The sequence below is a fragment of the Sander lucioperca genome, chromosome 22 (assembly GCF_008315115.2).
Source record: "Sander lucioperca isolate FBNREF2018 chromosome 22, SLUC_FBN_1.2, whole genome shotgun sequence".
Taxonomy (NCBI): Eukaryota; Metazoa; Chordata; class Actinopteri; order Perciformes; family Percidae; genus Sander; species Sander lucioperca.
Window position 1 is genome coordinate 8,562,476 of NC_050194.1, and position 21,190 is coordinate 8,583,665.

General features: G+C 42.0%; 2 protein-coding genes across 6 annotated transcripts in view; one reads left to right on the forward strand and one right to left on the reverse strand.

Moving 5' to 3' along the window:
- The window catches only part of LOC116046887 (ras-related protein Rab-26), a 132,956-nt gene that overhangs the window by 88,604 nt on the left and 23,162 nt on the right, over positions 1 to 21,190 (forward strand). The window lies entirely within an intron of this gene.
- Positions 15,813 to 19,884, reverse strand: LOC116046882 (protein transport protein sec31-like). 2 transcript variants are annotated; one of them, XM_031295352.2, is made up of 3 exons: positions 19,766 to 19,884; positions 18,029 to 19,142; positions 15,813 to 16,019 (listed from the first exon to the last, which is right to left on the reverse strand). In XM_031295352.2, the coding sequence occupies exons 2-3, from the start codon at positions 19,098 to 19,100 to the stop codon at positions 15,961 to 15,963; spliced, it is 1,131 nt and encodes a 376-aa protein (XP_031151212.1). In that variant the 5' UTR covers positions 19,101 to 19,142; positions 19,766 to 19,884; the 3' UTR covers positions 15,813 to 15,960. The 2 variants fall into 2 exon arrangements, with proteins under 2 accessions (XP_031151212.1, XP_035853381.1); XM_035997488.1 differs by having other exon boundaries at positions 18,029 to 19,123; positions 19,766 to 19,863.

Genomic DNA, 21,190 nt, shown 5'->3' on the forward strand with positions numbered 1-21,190 from the left:
TAGAAGGGTGTAGTGATTCATTGATGCTTGAAATCACTGTTGATCCCTCTGGAGGAACAAATTCAATGCCACTTGATGGAATAAAACAAACTCACACATCCTCTAACATAGACATGAAGGTGCATGTTAATGCTGCTGCCTGTTTGACAGTTCTGTAGATGTATATTGCAGTTGTTTAACACAAAGGATGGGTTAGCACAAACCTTTGGACACCTACATTGGGATTTTGTAGGAATACTTTCCTTAAATGATGGCACAGAGTAGTGTAACATCTAGTCGTATATTGTTGAATGCTTCCCCTTCATGCTGCACAAGTTAGGGTAGTGCTCACTAAAAAATCTCTTTTCCACAGAATGTGTGTTTAAATACAGAAGTTCTCAAAGTAATGTGTAGAGGTGCCCATATGCTCATACTCACAGCAGGATGGGATGACGAACGATGAGGACAGTAAGTGAGGAAGACCACAGGGGCAACCAATGATTCAATCAGAGCTCACTTTTTTTCCGACAAATGGAGCCATCTCTTTGTAGTCACAGACTGTCTCAGCTCCCACTGTGATTTTCCAGCCATTTCCTGCGCCATTTGGTGCCACTACCCTCATCCCTTGTAGGTGCATCCTTCTCCTTTGATTAACGCAGAGTGGAGTTAAAAGCAGAATATGGCCATTAGAAAAGTGTTTGTCTCACACATCAAGGATAGGACTGGCTCCTAATCCATCTGTTAGCATTTATGCATTCACATCTGGAGACTGTGTGTGTGTGTGTGTGTGTGTGTGTGTGTGTGTGTGTGTGTGTGTGTGTGTGTGTGTGTGTGTGTGTGTGTGTGTGTGTGTGTGTGTGTTCGTGGGTATGCCTGTGTGGGGTGCCTGTGTGACCTTAATGTGCATGCGCGCTCAGGTGTTTGTGTTGTGTGTAACTGCCTGTATTAAGGATGGAGAACATTCCCTAGAGAGGGACACAGACACAGCTGAGCTTCTCTACAAACAGCTGGTTACCATCATTATGCTTTCAATAGTTTGCATTATATCACTCTAGCAGGTATTTATGGCCTTCATTCTATTGGGGATGGATAACAGAGGACAGACAGGCAGAGTATGAACTTCAATGCAAGTTCATTCAAAATTAAAACGTGGCGCAACCAAACATTTCAGCTATCTTACCCTCATCAGGTTGGTTTCGGTCACCTAAACTGTTGATCATTATTGACACTTCATTTTGACACTTTACTGTAAAGTTTCTTACTACTTTAATAAAGTCTCTATCCACTACACAGCACAGCTAGTTCCCCTGTTACTCTCGTTATTTCCTTCTTCCAGTGGTGAAGAACACCGGTTTTCATTAAACCAAAATGATGACTGGTGTGGTAACTGCATGTCAAAATAATCAGAGTACACAAGGCCAAACTGACTCCTAAGTTACCGTATAACCGGTTGCAAAGGCTATTTATTAAACGGCGTCCGACACAGTCACTCCAGATAAACACACCGGGGCTACATTCACTTCCAGCTAACTTCACGAAGAACAATGAGGGCAGAACATCATCATTGTTCTATTTACACCGAATATTCTTAGGCTAGCTCAGCTAAAAACACACGGATCTGCAGCACAGTTACCGTGTCGCACACTACCGAGCCTGTTTGTAACCTGTAGGCTACTGACAACGTGGGCTTCATCTGTTGAACTAACTTTACCAGTAGTATGCGGCTGTCCTGCTTTTATTACAAACATGTCAACTAACCACGAACACTTGTCTTGTGCATGGACTCACGACGGTGCGCTGCTGAGAATGAATTGGGGAAACACTGGAATGGATATTTGGCGTTATTTTAAACAAATGGGGAAACACTGATGTATGAAACTGCCGATTTAGATTCATTTACTTCTTAAAGATGCAGTAGGTAAGACTTATAAAATTAACTTTCTGTCATATTTGCTGAAACTGACCCTATGTTCCAGAAGAACTACATGAAGCAGTTAATTTAAAAATAAATCCAGCTCCTCTGGCACCACCTACAGCCTGTAGTGTGATTTGCAAAAATCCACCGCTCCCTGTTCAGATGCACCAATCAGGGCCAGGTGTGGTGTCTAACTGCGTATCAATCACTGCTCATGCACACGCATTCATTCTACCTTGTGGGGGGAGGGGCTTAGGAGACCATTTTGGGCTTTAGCAGAAAGCGGGGGAGGGACTGAGAATTTTTTTGGCTAAGTCCTGGATCTTCGCAATCCTACCTACCTACCTACCTTTAACCAAAGATGCCTAAACACTGTTCCGGATAGTTCCGGCCCACTTTAACCCCTGCTTATAATTACAGGGGTTACCGGAAAAAGACAAGACAACTATAAATGACCAAAATCCAGAACATGCTAATACCACCAAACTTTTAAAATGTGTTCTACCAAGTCCAATCTTTCATCGAATTCTATGAATGGGTAAAATCTTCAGAATGTTCATTTTTCAACACAAAGCGGCGCAGTGTGTACTCTTTCAGCCTCATTTCACAGAACACAGCACTGTGGAACAAACCCCATATGTCTCTTAATATTTATCCACAATCCTAACCAAGACATTTAGCCTCCCACATGAAAAACTAATAGAGCTCAACAGCCTGGTTCTGAACGTAAAACAAACAAACATTTATTTTCTCCAGTTATCAGCCATAATGTCTTAACCATCCAAGGTAGACTGACCACGAGCTCCGAGGTTGTGAAACAAAGGTTCATGCCAGTTCATGCTAGAAGTCTGTGATATCAACCTTGAGAAAAAAAAAAGTTTTATTCGTGATCTTATGGATAAATACTACACTACCCACAATCCTAGGCTTAACAGCCACTTTTCTGTTTGGTGGAACTCGCTGTTACCATGGAATTTTTTACTGAACCTGTGAACGGCTAGAGCGAGCTTCTACCATTGATTGAAGTCTCTAATTGTTTCTGTACACTGAGCCTGCTGCTTTGCTGTAAGGACTGACTCTAAAAAAGGGTGACATACTTTGTCCCACAGCCACAAATGGCACAAACAGGTCATGGGTCTGTGCATGTTAGTATTCCTGAGAACCACAGGAGCATCTCCAGTCACACTGCCAGGTATCAATCCGAGAACACGGGAACAGGAAGGAGTGCAGATCATTTGAAATCGGAAAGCCTGTTAAAACCAGAAACTGGGGATTGAACCATGTGAGGGGATGTATAGATGGAGCATGTACCTGCAGCACACACACGGTTTGCTGATCGATTTTTAGCTTAATTTGAATGTATGAAGCGTTAGCACACTCTGTAGTCTCTGTATTGCATTTGTATTACTTCACTTTTTAAATCTCAGAATCTGGGCTCTGGAAATAAATCTTCCTTATGCTGACATGATTTTTCTCCTCCAATGTCCCTTTTGTCATTTGTCTTCATTATATGTGGTATTAATCATATCCTCTACATGTATAAAGCATCCACCCTGCCCAAGTTACTGTACACTTTGTATATTTCTCTATGTATGAGGATGTTAGCCTATTGGTATTAGTCACACACGACAGTATTAGCATAAAAATAGGCTAGCTCGAATGCTCCAGAGCAGATGCAAACTCAGTGGGAGGCTAGTGGACTGTGTGTGTGTGTGTGTGTGTGTGTGTGTGTGCGTTGTAATAGTAAGCTGTAACTTACCCAGTTGTAACTCCAGGCTTCTCAGAAAAAACCCTTGAATGTTTGTGTTTTACACGCCATCTTGTCCTGTTTAGTAGTTTAGTAGTGTCAAGGTTTGTGTGTATGTGTTTCTAGGTGCATGTGTGTGTGTGTCTGTGCGTGCGTGTGTGTGTTTGTGTGTGTGTTTCTAGGCGTGTGTGTGTGTGTGTTTGTGTGTGTATTTCTAGTCGTGTGTATGTGTGTTTCTAGGTGTGTGTTTCTAGGTGCATGTGTGTGTGTTTTTTCTAGGTGCGTGTGTGTTTTCTTGGTGCGCGTGTGTGTGTGTTTTTCTAGTTGCGTGGGTGTGTGTTTTTGTAGGTGCTTGTGTGTTTCTAGGTGCGTGTGTGTGTGTGTGTGTTTTTCTAGGTCCACGTGTGTGTGTGTGTGTGTTTTTCTAGGTGCGTGTGTGTGTGTGTGTGTGTGTGTGTGTGTGTGTTTTTTCTCTAGGTCCGTGTGTGTGTTTTTCTAGGTGCGTGGTGAAGGGGCTCTAATTCCTTCAGAGAGGTGAGAAGGCCCACGTGTTCAGCCACAGTGCTGACCTACAACCTGCGAGACACAAACACATGCACATGGAAGAGCATTTTGGGCTTGTTAATGTTGAGCAATTGTAATTACAGCTGAAGCGAGCTTGTGCCGGTCTAGTCCCGCATTGCCAGTCCTATCTCCACAGCACTGTGGAGTAAGGTCTACACCACACATACAGTACATTCTAGGATTGTGGTTTGTTTGCGTTTCTTTAAACCAATCACAATTGACTTGGGCGGTGCTAAGCTCCGGACACAGCGACGGTGGTTTTTGCAAAATAGTCTTGGAAAGGACCTTGTTAACTGTTCACACAATACAGTAACGTGAGCTATTTAAATTAGCTGGATGTCTGGCTTTATCCTGGAAATGTACTTCCATTGATCCAGTATAGTGCAGGCCTACTTATATGTGCGTACGCACACGCTTATTTTATATGGGTAGCATATAAGGTGGAGCTTTTTCCTGAGGTGCAGCAATGATTTCCTTCGACTCACCTTTCACCTGTTTGATATATGTGGTGGCTGGTCATGTGTCGCAGTGGCAGGAGAAGCACAGTGGCACACACTGGCAATCCAGCAGTGCACTGTTTTGTGTCAAGATTCACTGCATGTTGTGCTGTCCTCTACCCACCTGCATGCATATTTTGTATCATTTTTGTCACTTCAGTATATGCAGCCAAGAAGAACTTTCCAAGTTCCCAGTTTGGAACTCAGTAAATTTATGTAAGTCATGTAAATAATTACATTTTTTATTTGTGCTACCTCATACGCCTCAAGTGAAATATAATCTTTACTCCACTACTTGTGTTTCACAGCTACAGTAACTGGTTAAGTGGTTTAGATAATGATTTTACACGTAGTGAAGACCTGGGGTAATTGTAACAGGGGGTGATTGTAACATCTAAAACTGCGCCAATCAGAAACAAACAGAACCATGAAAACCAGCATGCATATGATCTGTGATGATCCCTCTCTGCCTGCCGGAGGACAAACTGATGTCTCATGCTTATCAAAGTTTTTCTGCCAAGTCATTTTTTTTCATCTATCCTCATACTGTCTTAACCTGACCTTAACTTGAAATGTCTATGAATTTAAATCTGTCTAGTAGAGCCCGACCGATATATCGGCGGGCCGATATTAGGCATTTTCCAAACTATCGGTATCAGCATTTATAATGACCGATAAATGAATATTTAAAAAATAAAATAAAAACGGACGAAACACCCTTCAACCATGTTATGAGTGTTGGCGTTGCATAGTTTGTCCACCAGAGGGCGCTCTACAACGTCCCGAGTAAAGTGAAACAGATAGTAGTTGTATGAAAAAGGGTGCATATAAGACATTTGAGCTTTAGCCCAGACGAGTGTGTATACATGTGGCACACACAGTTCTCACTATATACATGCACATTCAAGTCTACTGCAGCACACTGTACTGTATGTGCACACACCGATGTCTCCCAGAGTGTGAATCCATTAGCAGCAGGGCCTCAGGGTGAAGGCAGGAGAGCATCCAGATGATAAAGAGATGGAGACACTGCCCAGTGCTTTCCATCACTCACTCTCTCTCATTCTCTCTTCTTTCTCTTTCTCTTCTCTCTTCACTCTCCATACCATCTGTAACCATGACCACAGCCAGCACTGCTTTCTATCTGCCCTTTCTCCGCCTCTATTTAACTCCATCTATATCTTCTGCTGCCTTTCTGTTTCAGGAGTCCGCTTAACATTTTATTTTTTTAAGAGCAGTACATTTGCAGTTATTCTGATGAATGCAGACAATCATAGTAAAAGTACGGAGGGAACAAAAATAATGAATAATCAATCAGTCATCCCGCATTTGGCTTCAAACCCCTTTCAGGCGTTGTTACGTAAATGGGCTGGCATTTTAATTTATAGGGCTTATGTAGGAATAAGCCCCGAGTCACTTCTACGTGGTCAGAATGACAATTTTATTAGGTTGGAATTGAATCCTGTGAGATTACTGTAAAGGCTGCTTCGACACAGAGAGATTAAACACAGCACTTGCTCTGCCTTTTTAAGAGCACATGTATGTAACAAACGTAGGCTACTTATTTCAACCCAAACCACGATCTTTTGCTAAGCCTAACCATGTAGTTTTGTTTCAGTTCAGAGCCATGCCTTTAAACCCTTGAACCCATATCAGGGCTTTATAGCTGCTACTTTGGCACTATACATCATGTTGTCTCAAGAAACTCAGTTGCAGATTTGCACTCACTCACATGCCAAACACACAAATGAATACACGCCATGGCACACACACACACACGCACACACACACACACACACAGATTTTATTGGTATTGACCAGCAGCATGCTTGGGAGCAGAGGCCACAGAGAAAAATCATTACATCGTTACATCACTGAAAGCCTTCTCACAGCAGGGAGGCTTTGTTGTTCAAAAGCTTCCCACAACAAGTAAAGTAAAAATCAATTTTATGTACACCCGGTGTCAGCTGGCACATGGCCAGCTTTATGGTTGCAGCAATGGAGCGGACTGTAACGAGCAGAATTACAGCGTGTTTCGGCAAATATCATCAGTGGACATTTTCTTTTTCTTTTTATGTAAAAAATGCAGTTCTTACAATTGAGGTCTTGAAAATATACCCCAAGCCCCTGTTTATGTTTTCCAAGTTAAAAAAGAAGAAAAGATTAACATCAAAGGCAGAAAAGGGCAGAGCTCTCTTTAGTAAAGATGCTAATACAATATTGATGAAGGATGATGTCTCTATAAATGGGATTATAAAAAGGGTTAGTTTGTTAATAACCCAGCCATTTCTGCAGAATTTTTACTTAAAAAAAAATACTAAAACCTGAAATAAGATAATGTTCCTGAAGATGGGATGAAAAGCAAATGTCTGGATTAAAATCAGAGCAACATTTGAAGCTGTCGCTAATTTGAATCATACACACATCAGAAAAGCTTTATTGCCAACACACACTACGTACACCATTGGTAGCATGTTCTTAGCTAGTCAGAGCAGTCTGTACTGTTAGCTGGGCTGACCATTTCTGCAAAAAAAATACTCCAGCGGTAAGATTTGCACAGATACACAGATAAGATCCGGCAACAAACCTACAAGCGAGAAGAGGGCATTCTGTACTAAAAACATGATAAGATAGCCACTTAATCTCTCCAACTGAGAGTGATGAAGCCTAACTTCTGCTGAACTTTAGAATTCCTTTTGCCACATTTTACCACATTCATTTTGCATCAATTGATGGCCGATATTAGCCTAGAAATCTAGACGCACCCTAGTGGCAGCAAATGTAATTTGCAGCCAGGGTTGTCTAGCAACTCTCCGTTGGCTTGCGAGCTGGAAAAACCAAACTCTAGTCAGGCCAATCACATCGTGTATAGAGTCGGTGGGTGGGCTTATGGCTGCTGCTGCTGGGAACAGCGGTCTCCTGGAAGACTTGGAGTTAAGCTTTTCTTTGAGAAACGAACAAAGAACGGCACTGAAATCATTCTTAAAAAAGGAAGATGTGTTCGGAGTTTTACCGACCGGATACGGCAAAAGTTTAATCTATCAACTAGCTCCGCTACCTTCTTCGTTGCTCTGGTTGGTTGTAGTGCTATCCTATTGCGTGCAGAGGGAATTTGAAAAACAACCGTTTATCCCGCCCCTCGGATTGAGCCCTGTCAATGGTGAGTTCCCAGACCCAACAGCCTGTTGATGTGGCTCTGGCTTGTCAGGCTAGGCCGAGATGGACATCAGGAACAGCCACAGCCACTAAAACCACTTTAGACATACATATATCAACAGGTTAGTATTCCGAGTTCTGATGCAATGGACTTGAAAAAAATCCCAACCTGGCCTTCAACCAATAAATTAATGTTATGTTAGAAATCAAATTCGGACACATGGATCGTCTGTAAGTTCATATGAATCACAGTAAATTAGACTTACTAAAACAAAAACAAAATGGGAGGCTGGCTTCCCATGAAAAGAAAAACCAACAATCATTTCCCAGCACAGCCTCATACCAACATAGACATTGATGAATCTCTGTGCCAGTTTTCCTAATTAAGCTGCAGGAACACCAGAAAGATTTGGGGTGAACAAAAAAGCCCCACAGTTGATTGGCAGAGAGGGAGTGGCGAAGCTTTACTCACCGAGGTCCTTTCCCAGTAGAAAACCAACGATGCGAAAACACTCTCCAGCTCTCTGCCTGTTTTTTTTTTTTTTTCAGCAAAATCATATCATGTTTGTCCTTGTCCTGACTCCCTCCTCTTTCAGCTTCTCAATCTGTCTCTCTTTTCTACTCACACAAACTCATGAGCATATTTGTTTATTTTCTCCATCTACCCAGCGATATCCCACCAGCCCTGACACTTTCTTCTTCTCCCTCGGTTTATTTTCCATGCTTTTCTCCCTTCTGTCGACGCTGCATATCTCTAAAACCAAGATGCGTTCACCCTCTTCTCCAATGATAACACGGGCATTTTTCAATTGACTTTAAACATTCCCAGTGACGCAGCTTATCAGACAGGAGAGAAAACGGCTTGAAAGGGCCAACGTGCTTCTCATGAATATGTAGAAGACAAGGAGCAGGAGATTAAGATGTAAAAGTCTTGTGTTAGTTGAATGCTAATTAGTTATTCAGCCTTTCGGGGGATTTGATTGCAACTTTAATGGCCCCATCTGTAGTTGGCTTGTTGCAGTGTGTGAAGGACCTGGAAAGAGTCGACACACATGCACACTCATGCTCTTGCATGCGCGGTTGCCCTTAAAGCTATAGTGCATAGTTTCTGTCGCCCCCATGAGGAATTCTAAGTAATACGACGACAAAAATCTTGGCGCGTCCACATGATACAAGCCTTCCATGACCGCGCGCACCCCCACTATATATATATATATATATATATATATATATATATATATATATATATATACAGTAAAGTGAGTGCAGCAGCAGGCTAATAAGTGTTCTGCCTCGCTCTGAAGGAGGAAAAGATCTCTTCTTCTTTGCCTTTTCATCTTTCCTCTCCTTGTTCCTCCTCAGAGTTGAAGTGCATCCCACCCTCTCATTTCGACTCCTGAGAATTCTGCTTCTTTTTTTACATTTTCAAGCTTTAGTTATTAATCACTGAGTTTGAAGGAAAGCTTATATCTGAGGGTTTATTCACACCAAGCGTGTTTGGAGCGTTTGATCTTGGTCTTTTAAGCTCAGGTGGCTCTAAATAAAACCACTAACATGCCCTAAAAAGTATTTGCTGTGGTTTGTTGTATGTAGGGGTTTACCAAACCCACTTTTTCTTTCCTGATACCTACACTCAGTACTCCTCACTGTATAGAACTGATTGGGATTTTTGCTGCCATTTGTAAAGTAACACAAGCCCGTAACTGCACATCCCTTCCTAACTATAAATTGAGATGTTCTTGCACCAACTTTCTTTTGGGGCTGGTGCATGTGTGTTTTGTTGTGTGAGGGTATAAAAGAGACTGTCCTTCCCCGAAACAAGAAGAAAAAAAAACGCTCCCAGACATTGTTTGTATGAGCAGCAATTACTTAACTTATGCTGTATTTAAGTTTGTAGTGGCGGCGCCCTCTGGTGGTCGCAGTCATTATGACCAGAGGCAGAGCAGGAAGTAATGTGACAAAATATAAGGGCGGCAAAATTTCCACGTAAAGAGGCAGGTTGGGGTGGTGGATGGGTAGAACAAACACAGGACTTTCAACCGGGAGACTGGGTTAACGTAACGAACGTCGCATTCAGGGTCACGTTCATAACCGGAACCGAAGTAACTTCTGATTTTAACCAAAACCACGATCTTTGGTGCGTAGTTTTGGTGCCTGCAACAACACCAAACTGCGACCATGGTTAGTTTTTTTTCTTTTTACTTTATGAATGTGGCGAGTTAACTTAACGCATGATTTATACTAGCATTCATGTTTACAGGCAGGCGCCATCTTGAAAAACAGTCACGAGCAGTCGAATCACGAACGCCGTGCAACCAGTAACCAGTAACATAGCTCAAGCACAGCATTCGTGATTTGACTGCTCATGACTGTTTTCCAAGATGGCGCCCGTATGTAAACATGTAAACAGTTCTCAAGCTTGGGTTTATATATAGGGACCCTCATTATGCTACCGTTGAAGTGTGGTGCTATTTTGAGCCTCATTAGTGGTATAAAATAGTGATTTACCATCTGCCCCGAAAGGTAGCGGTAGCTTGTTTAAAGCTAGAAACGCATTCGATTAGCATGAAAACATATCCCAGAGAACCTTTGACTCGGTACACATATGTTTTTAAACCCTAGGTTCATTTTGTGCCAGAATTGTCCTTTAATCCTGGACCAAAGTCAAAGATTGTTGTTCCCATCCGTCACTTAGACACAAAAACATAGGAAAATAGGGTCCAGGTTGAAAAAACGGTAGTTACCCTTTAAGTCATGGGGTTTGTATTGCAATGTGTGTCAGTGTGTGAAGTTCTTGTTGTTGTTGTTTTTTAAACATTTATCTAGTTAAAGAAATATTTTGTGGAATAATTCCTCTTTGCTGGCCCTCGCTTCTTAGAGAGGATTAGTTCAGTGCAAGGTTTACATTTCCGATTAAGGGCGTTTTCACACATACCTCATTTGGTCCAGACTTTCGGACTTTTCAGTTTGATCCGAACCAAAATTAGAGGTGTGAAACCTCCCCCGGACCACGGTCCGGATCAAAAGACCAAATTTTGGTCCGACCAAAAGAGGTGGTCTCGGTCCGGACCAAACTGAACCATGGTCCGGTTCGTTTACAGTGTGAAAGCATTTTTTGGATGGTTCGGACTTTCGGACCAAATACAAGGAGCTCTGGCAGGCTCTCCTTGTGTTACAAGACCGGGGAAGCTCCTTTAAGGAATAGCTCGGTGCTGAGAGAGTGACGGTGACTACGCTCAGAGGAGACAGCTGTCGGCTATCAGAGCTGAGAATACATCAGCAGTTTATTTGTTAAGTGGTAGTAAATGTAGGCTACTGTGTAGGTTTCCGTTTGTCTCTGAATAAATTCTCCAGAAAGTTCCAGTGTCTTGCTTCTCAACATCACAACAAAACAAAAAGAGCCGCGGCAGTAGAGGAGAGCAGCAGTCAGTTGAAAAAACTCCGACCCAGAGAGAGGATACGAGAGGATGGGGAGGCCCGTCAACAAACCAATCAATTATAAGTATCTGGAGACGCAGCTCACGTATGTGATGACGGCAGGACGTAGTTTTGTCACGTATAGATCTTTAGTGCGCTTGCATAACTGCAGTGTGAAACCAAAACTTACCGGATCAAATGTATACAATGTAACAAAAACATGAACCTTGGTTCGGACTTTCATGTGTGAAAACGCCCTAAGATTGGGATTAGATTTCAGTTAAAGGAAGATAACCAACTGTAATTCATGCAAGCAGAACTTTTCCTTCATTATTTGTAGTTCTGTAGTCCATATCGACAACGTTTCATTTCTGGGATTGTTTAGGTGCCGCTGGAAATTCCGCCGGATGTCCCTCACTTGACCAGATGTCCTTCTGCTCTCTTTGTGTTGGCATTGTATGTACTATAGTTAACTGCTCCTCAGACCTCTGCAGAGTAAATCCAGACAGTTAGCTAGACTATCTGAGTTTTCTCTCGCACGGCTAAAACAACCTTTGACCATACACATGTTCCACCAAAACAAGTTCCTTCCTGAGGCTATTTTGCTCCCTCTGAGCTTAGCGCCGCCCATACACGATTGTGATTGGCTTAAAGAAATGCCAATTAACCAGAGCATGTTTTTCTCCCATCCCGGAATGCTGTGTGCTCTAGCCAGAGCCTCCTATGCAGTGCTGTGGAGGAAGGTCTGGCAATGTGAGACTAGTAGTTCAGTAAATGTAAAAGTGAACCAAGGAGGAAATATAAGATGCAGATGCTTCAGATTTGCATGCCCAGGGTGTGTTATAGAGTGTGTGTATGGGTGTGTGGTATCTGCATGTGTTCATGTGTATGTATGATGATCTGTGGTCCCACTGCTCACCTGCCTGCAGCGTTGCTTTAAGCCTACACTGTAGATCTCTCTCCGCTTGGCTTGACACTCTGCAGCTTATCTCAGCGGACCAAACCCAGATTTTCACAACTGACTCCATCCAAACTTCTGTCTGCATCTTTGTTACTTTTCACTCATATTAGAACGCTTATAGATTTATTTGCACTACAGTATATCCTGCTGAAATATGACCAAATATTTCAGTATGAAAGATATTTCCATTAGGTCACTATAAATAGAAGGCAATGTCTGATTGGGTTGCATTAATCAAAAGTGTACTGAAATGCGGTTAAAAACTCTGAAAAAACGAAATGGACCTTGAGTTGAGATTGTTTTTTCACTCAAACTATCCTATGCCAATAATGAACTTTTATGCTCAAAATACTATATTATAGTTAAACAAATAACCATGATGATATAATAATTATGTAATGTTATCTTGGCCTGGCCTTGATATTTATTTATTTTATAACTGAAAGCCTGCATTACAAACTGGATGTTTATAGGGTTTGAAAGATGTTGGTAGTATTGTGTTGCATTATGGGAAATGGAGGATCCGGTGTTTTCGGAGCGTGAAACCATACTGTCAGGACATCTCGGTCTTTCACGAATTCCCTAACCTTATGAAACAATAATTAATCATTGAAATTTTCCTTTCATGTTTAAGAAAACCCAGAACCAATGAGAACCAAGGAAATATATTAGTTTGGTATTGAAAATGTATATATTTCCAGTTTAATCATACACTTGCCTTGGATTTACCACAAAGTCAAATTTTACATTTGCATGTGTACTAAATCAAATACTCTTTAAAGCTACATTGTGTAAGAATTTCTCCCATCTAGCGGTGAAATTGTATAATGACAACCAACTGAATATTACTTTCTAGCCCTTCCTCCTACGGTGGCCGAACCCGAAATTAGCTCTTAGTATCTCCATCGTTTACACGAGGCTGTTTTAGCCACTCCAATATTAACTTTGGTCTTGTTGCTTTGCCTGTCGCGTTGTCGTTTTAATTCTCTTTTTCGCTTCCCTGGCGAGTAATCTCCCCCTGGCATTCGTCACGGTGCCAATAGGTATAAGAGGGCGAAATGCAGAGGTTGGTCCCTCTTTGGCTAATGTACTTTAAAGATGGAGGCGCTACATGGCTGCCGTCATATTCAAACGAGTCGCTCGTATGTATTCTGAATGATTCTGAATGTCAGATTCTACGCTTACGAGAATACTTTGATTAGTTGGTGGAAGTAATTACACATGAATGAGTACATATTTGTGGAAGAACAAAGGGGTTTTTGCTAAGCATCAACTCAAGAAATTACACAATGTAGGTCTAAATTACATGAACAATTGATTGGAAATACATAAGTACACTGTCTCCATTTTCCGTTTAATAGTACCAAATGACATACTTTTCAGAAACCTTCCCAATTACCTGGTCAGTTCCTTTCTAGGAGAGGAATAGAAAACGTTGTGACCCGTAAAAATGAAGTGTTACCCGTTGGTTTAGTTTCCTGCAACCTTTAATTCTGTCTAAACCTATTCCTTTTTGTCACATGTTTATAATGTAAATACATGGTAAGTCTGCAAACCTGGGCAGAGGCAGCAAAAGGCAAACAAGCATTTGCATGGCCTTTGGCTGCTACTTACTAGATTTAGAACGATGTTTTGTCATTTTAGCATTTTCTTTTGGATGCTCTCCCAGGTCCTAATTGTAAATTTGCCCCTGCTGTTGTTGCTGTAAAAACACAGCATGTGTCTGATGCGCATTACTTGGCATTTGTAAGACTGCTATTGTTTGTAGTTGTAACCAGTGTTTTCCCATTGATAACATAGTTGTGTTTTGCAATGTTCCCAGTGATTTTTGCTGTCTTGAGCCCATTTTTCTGTTTATAAGCAGGAAGATTCTCAGCCCTTTGCACCTGTGTAAAGTCGGCATACTCTTTCAGTCATGTTGCACTAGTCTCGCATGGCCAGACCTTCCTCCACAGCGCTGCGGAGGAGGGTCTGGCTAGTCCACACAGCAATCCGGGATGGGAGAAAAACATGCTCTGGTTTATTGGCATTTCTTTAAACCAATCACAATCGTCTTGGGCAGCGCTAAGCGCCGGACGAAGCCGCAGTGCCTCTACAAAATAGCCTCGGGAAGGAACTTGTTTTGGTGGAACGTGTACGTTCAAAAGTTGTTTAAGTCGTGCAACAGAAAACTGAGATTGGACAGATAGTCTAGCTAGCTGTCTGGATTTACCCTGCAGAGATCTGAGGAGCAGTTAACCATAGTCCTCATAAATCCACCAGTTTAAAATTACAACACAAAGAAGGCGGAAGGTAACGGACATCCAAAAAGAGCGACAACCGGCGGAATTTCCGGCAGAACGAGAGCAATCCCGGAAGTGGAACATCGTGGATACAGACTACGTTGCAGTAACAAGCAAGTTAGATTTTGCTGCTGCACAATGTGTGTTTGTGTGTTTGTGCGTCGGTCAGGCAAACACACCATTGTATTGTTTGTGCTAAGGGCCTGCTAAGCCTGAACTGGAGCATAGCAGTAGAAAGTAATCTGGTGGCAGAGTCAGAGACATCAGACCATGGGAATTTCTGATAAAAACAAGCAAAAGAAGCACGAGTATTTCACAACATCATTCTTCCACTCACATGGCTCCAATCATTTTTAGGCCTGTGGTCATTATTTAAAGCTTAAATCATCTATAAAATATCACAAATAATGACAAATACCACATACATTACCAAAGACCACAGTGTCAGGTCTCTATTAATAATATTGTATTCAACTAACAATGATGGAAAACCAGTAAAATCATCCCACTTAGGAAGCTTTAACCAGAGTTTTTACTTTTATTTGACAGAAGGAAAGATGATTTATTTTAATCATCTCATATCTGTTATTATAGGTAACCTTCAGTCAACAGAGCACATCAGGCAAATTCCACACACTGCACAGGAAAATATACAGTAGTTACTTAAAGGGACATATGATTTATAATCTCTATTAGCTGGAATTGCAACATCTGCAGGGTTTGTGTCTTCCTACACTACAGCAATGCAGCACTACATGCCGAAAGCAACATTTGCATGAACAAAGTCATATTCCCACAACAGAGAGAAGTTAGCCAAATATTTACAGCAGATATTCAACAGGAATTATGGCAGAGAGATTGAACATCATGCAATACTGATGGAAAAACACTCATTTTGTGTCGGAGGGCGACTACAAAAGTGTGTCCTTAACTTTAGACCTTTAACTCAGACCTTTGAGTAGAAAATTAAAAAATATACACCATGATGTCCTAATAGAGTTAGGCGATATGGAGAAAATCTCATATCACAATATTTTTGACCACATATACATGGATAACGTTATTGCGGCGATATTGTAGGGTTGAGTATTGGTGCTTTCACAAAATATTTACACAATAAGATTTTTGATAAATAATCATCAATGACTTGGATGTAATGACTAAGTGGGTAAAGGTAAATAATAGAACAGCTAGAACAGTCAGGTAAATTCAGAAAATGACATCGCTTTACTGTAATGCAGCCCAACCAGGAAAAGACAACAGTTGTGTCATATTACGATATTATGATGTCCAAAATATAAGACAATATCTAGCCTCATATATCGATCAATTGATCGATATATTGCCCAGCCCTAGGTCCCATCCCCAGCCCATACAGTATGTACTGTAATCTGTACAATAGTTCCTGGTAGTTAGCGGTGTTGGAGGTTGAAGGAGTCTCCTCAGCCAGGAAAGCGGGGGTTGGCCCTCTCCCTGTCGCAGCTGGTGGCCACACGCAGCCCTGCTGAAACACAGAGAACACTGTTACTATTGACTGACACTGTAACGCCTTGCATCTTCTCTCAGCACGCTGTAAAGGAAATCAATCAAAAGCTAATCATTGTGAAAGGCACTCAAGCATCTACAATTAGATTTTCTAGTGTTGCGCAAATGTCTTATGAATGTGTAAATACAGTTTGTGCAGAGAGGGACACCAGCAGTGTTACGTAAGTCTGTTAATTATTTCAGTTGATTGCATCACCATCACCACCCCTTACAGAACATCCTCTGTTGCCTGCCATGCGGAAACCTTGTATGTCCAAAACCGTTACTTTTCAGGATTTAGAAAAAAAGGCGAGATTGTAAACGTTTTCTTGAGCTATTTACTCACCAGGGACAAAATCACCTTGTCACAGCTCTGCTTGTGTGCGGCACTACATTCAAGATGGGGGCGGGGTGGAGTTATGAGGTTTTGCCGACAGTTTGAGGATCCAATGGAGTTACAAGATTTAGTCACAAGCTCTTTTACTTACTTCTTTTCATTGGTTAAATATTTGCAAAACCCACAGACAGACATAATGGGTGACCAATAGCAATGATTTATGAACAAAAAGAAATGACAAAATATGGAGATACAAGGTTTCCGCCCGACAGCTTCTTGTGCATATGCTATTTCTACCGTACAGTGATGTTCTATGACAAGTTATTCTTCATGCTTGTGTTGAAAATAACTACCTTTTCAACGAGGATGGCCATGCACACCATAGGGCCTACACTTTTGTAATCACTTACGAGCACAGTCTGCATGTCCAACTGTGCCTTTAAACTACATTCCCTTAGCTGTATTTGTATTTTGGTTCAGAGCACCTGAATATGTGAGTTAATGATCCTATATCATAATCTGGACATTGGAGAATGCCCAAGACCCTCCTACAAGTTTACCTTCTTCTCACTCTAAGTGCAATGCTAAATTGCTGGATTACCCCTTTAAAGGTCCATTGTGTGGGAATTTCTCCCATCTAGCGTTGAGATCATATATCGCAATCAACTCTCTCGCTCCACACAGTTCAAAGTACGTATTACAGCTACGGTAGCCTTCACGCTTTTTTCTGATGACGCCGGTCTCTTGCTCTTTTCAGTATCCTTTTTCTTTTTCTGGGCGAAGAAGAACACTCCTGTTCCTGAACTTTGGATTTTGAATACGTGTGGTCCTCCATGTTTCCTTCTTCAAACTTGCTGGGGCTGGGAAGCTACGATACCCATTAGCAGCATTAGCAGCACCTGTGAGTTTATCATGTGACAGCGAAAACGTGAAAGGCGGAGCAGTACGTCCTGTATGTCCCTTACCGGCTAACGTATTTCAAGATGGAGCATATATATATATATATACATATATACATATATATAATATGGAGCGTCTACCCCAGTTCATGCAAACTCAAATGTAAAATTTCAAGCCAATAGGAATACTTAGAATTGATGGTGGTGGTCAATATTCATGGAGAAGGACAAGTTTGTGAACGCGCAACACAGATTTTGATAATGAACAGCTAAACACGTTACACACTGGACCTTTAAAATAAAACCATAGTAGAACTACAGTGTGTTTTGTAGTTTTTTTAGGTGTTAACCTAGTCTATATCGACAACGTTTCATTTACGAGTTTGTTCCAGTGCCGTCAGAGCGTCTGCCAGATGTCCCCCCCACCTTTTTTTTTTTTGTAAAATTCTCATCGCACACTCACAGCCATTTTAATTCCAGAGCTCGCCCTCCCAAGTTCCCTCCCGAGGCTATTTTGCAGAGGCAGCGTACCTGCGTCCGGCGCTTAGCGCCACCCAAGACGATTGTGATTGGTTTAAAGAAATGCCAATAAACCAGAGCACGTTTTTCTCCTATTCCAGAATGCTGTGTGGACTAGCCAGACCTTCCTCTGCAGCGCTGTGGAGGAAGGTCTGGAAATGGGAGACTAGTGTTAACCCAACTTTATTCTTTTTTCTCAGGGATTATTAAGAGATTGTCACAAGTGTTTACCAGTTGTCCTAGCATTCAGGGCGCTGTGTTCCTCCGTCTGGTGTGTAGGTTTTGGCTTTATAACCCTGGTGTAAATGATTTCCCCATTAGCTGGAACCGGTCTGCAGCGTCGGTGTGAATGAGCCATCAGTTGTGCTATTTGTCTCGCCATGGCGGTTTTCTCGGGAACAGGTGGCCCTATTTTGCGCGGCCGAGTGTTCACCTTCACCTCCTCCTCTTCATCCCCCCCGCCGAAGACATCGTCGGACTCATCCAAAAGGCCGGCGGGGCGGAGACGCATGGCGGAGAGCTCCTCGAGCGTCACCACGGGCAGAGGGCTCGCCAGGGATCTGAGGAAGGCGGAGGAGTCGGAGTGGCGGCGACGGGGTGGCTTGGGCCTGACGGGGGGTTTGGTTGTAGGAGAGGGATCTGGAAGAGCTGTGTTGACTGATTGAGAGTCAGCAGCGGGACTGGACTCGGGTTCATGATAGATGACTGGGAGGGGGATCTGCAGAGACAGCCTGTTAGCGCGGGCCAGCGGGGAGGCGGCGCCGTACTTGGGACGAAGCTTCCAGCCTCGAGGGTCGTGGCCTGTGATGACAGATGTCGGGACAGGAGGAGGAGAGGAGCAGGAAGAAGTCGAGGACAATGAGGAGGTAGAGGAGGATGGGCGACTTGGTGAGCTACAGGCACCGATGGGGGGGCAGGAGTTGCGTTTGGCTGAATAACGGGAGGCTGTGTGGGGTCGGAGGAGGGATACTCCACGCTGAGGAGGCTGGGGTTCCTTCTTGTTCTTGGTCACAGTGATGACAGGGGACGTCCCACACTTGCAAAAGTCGGCTGACCACCTCCGCTGATGGGAACGCACGGCCCCATTCGAGGTGGAGGCGGAGGAAGGTTTCTCTCTGGGCTCCTGGCTATGTGTCGTGACGTGTTCCGGTCTGTGTCTGCTCTTGCAGTCTCTGTTCTGTGCTCTGAGACTCACAGGGTTAGATTCAGACACTTTTTCACTCATCTGGCCACACTTAGCATAGCTACCGTTAGCACGGGCTGGGCTAGCAGTGCTATTAATAGCAGCGGGACATTTGTTCATCTTGCGTGGAGTGTCTGTCACTGCTGGTGAGCTTAGATAACCCTGTGAAGAGAAACGTGTACAGAGTGAGGGGACGGAGGGGGGTCAGGATGTTTTCATTTTGAAAAGAGGAACAGGAGACGCCCATCTCGACTTCTCAAATACAGTTTCATAGCCAACGTCCTATTTTGAAAGGACATTGTTGAACTGAAAACCACCGGTTTGAATTAAAAAGGCATGACATTTATATTGTTATACAGTACTGTACTGTTGAGCTTTTAGCTAAAATGCTAAGCTATTATTACTGTGGTGCAAGTGGACATGAGTCATAGAGTCAGCAAACTGGCTCAGTTATGTCCTTTTACACAGCTATATATAATAATGAAGTTGGCTATCATTAACAATAATGCAACAGTGCAACATAAGCTAACCATACCAGACCAAGTGAGGCATTAGCAGCATTGACTTTTGTCACTTATGAATTCAGCTTTGCATTTGTAAGAGGAAGTTTGTGTTGTTTCTTCTCTCAAAAGTCTTGCTTTAAATTATATGAAAAATCAGTTGCTTTGAAAATGCTTAAAAACTTTAAAAAACAAAACAAAGACTTGACAGTGAACGCTGACATGTTTACAATGTGAACACCTTTGTGTCCACGATGTGAATGTAAAATATAAAACATTGTTTACCTGCAGAGCGGTGTTGATCTCAGTTCCTATCAAACCTGGACTAATTTCTTTCTGTCATCTCTCTCTTAATATCATGCTCCCTCTCTGTATTTCCACACCCAGCGCCCCACTCACATCTGACCACAGCTTCCTCAAACTAACGCCCAGAAACCCATTGAGTACACACACACACACACACACACACACACACACACACACACACACACACACACTAGTCAGGGTTGGTTAACAGCTGTACTTTTAGAAAAACGTGAAGTAAGACCAGCATGGGAAAGTAGATGTAGTGATGTAAGTGTACATTTAGATGTAAGTGTTCACGAGAAACCTCTGGCCTGTTCATTAAAAAGGGAGTCCACTAAATCATAAGAGAACTTATTCTCCCACGCAGCTTATTTATTTCTACTGTGCAATATAACCATGTGGCAATAAGAAATCCTGATGCTGTAACACAACTTGTGCACTTATGGTTAGCTCCTACTTATATAATGTTAGCTTTTATTCATACTGTATATAAATATCATATACATTTATATATTTCAGTACTTAACTTTTATCTAATATTTTCAGCTCATTTAAAATATTATCTCATGTTATTTTATAGTATATGTGATTCTAGATAAACTTACATTTATTTTATTATTATTAGACTTATTTATATTTATTTAATTGTTCCAGTACTATCGAACATGTATTTTATCACTTTTAGCGTACCCTTGGGCTGTCACAAAGTAATCTCGTTGTGTTACACAATGACAATAAAGTGTTTGAACTTGAAACCTAGCCCAGTTTTTGACCAAATACATATTTACAAAAGAAAACTGTCCACAGTGAGGTCTGAGTAACCACAACATAGTTTATTAGGGGAAACGTTGTTGCGATCCCTGTTGCGCCATGATGAGGTTTCTTTATTTAATTTTCTAAAGATCATTTTTGGGGCTTTTTTGCCTTTTAATTGATAGGACAGCTTGTCAAGGGTAGATGTAGATGAGTAGTCGTGAGCAGTTGTAAACACTCAGGATGAGTCGGAGATGAAGTTGACAAGATGGGATTTTTATTGTTTACCCCAATTAAGGCCAAATGAGGCAAATCGTGAAATAAAAATTAACAAAACAATTAAAGAAAACAGAAAAATATATACTTTCAAGGAAATAACAAATTGACTTGGGAGTCAAAACAATAAGATAATATAAATATTCAACTGTTCACTAATTAGACCTTAACTCAAGTCCTCACTCTGAGGATATGCAACAGACTTACGTCCTACTCCCTCAGGTGTTCCAACAGCTCTTCCTGAGCAAATACTACTGCCACTCTATATAGCCTGAAGCATGGAACATACCAACACAATACAATGCAGGGGTGTCTCAGGTGAAGAGACAGAAACGGCTACATACAGCCAAAATTAATATATCTACGAAGCTAGAC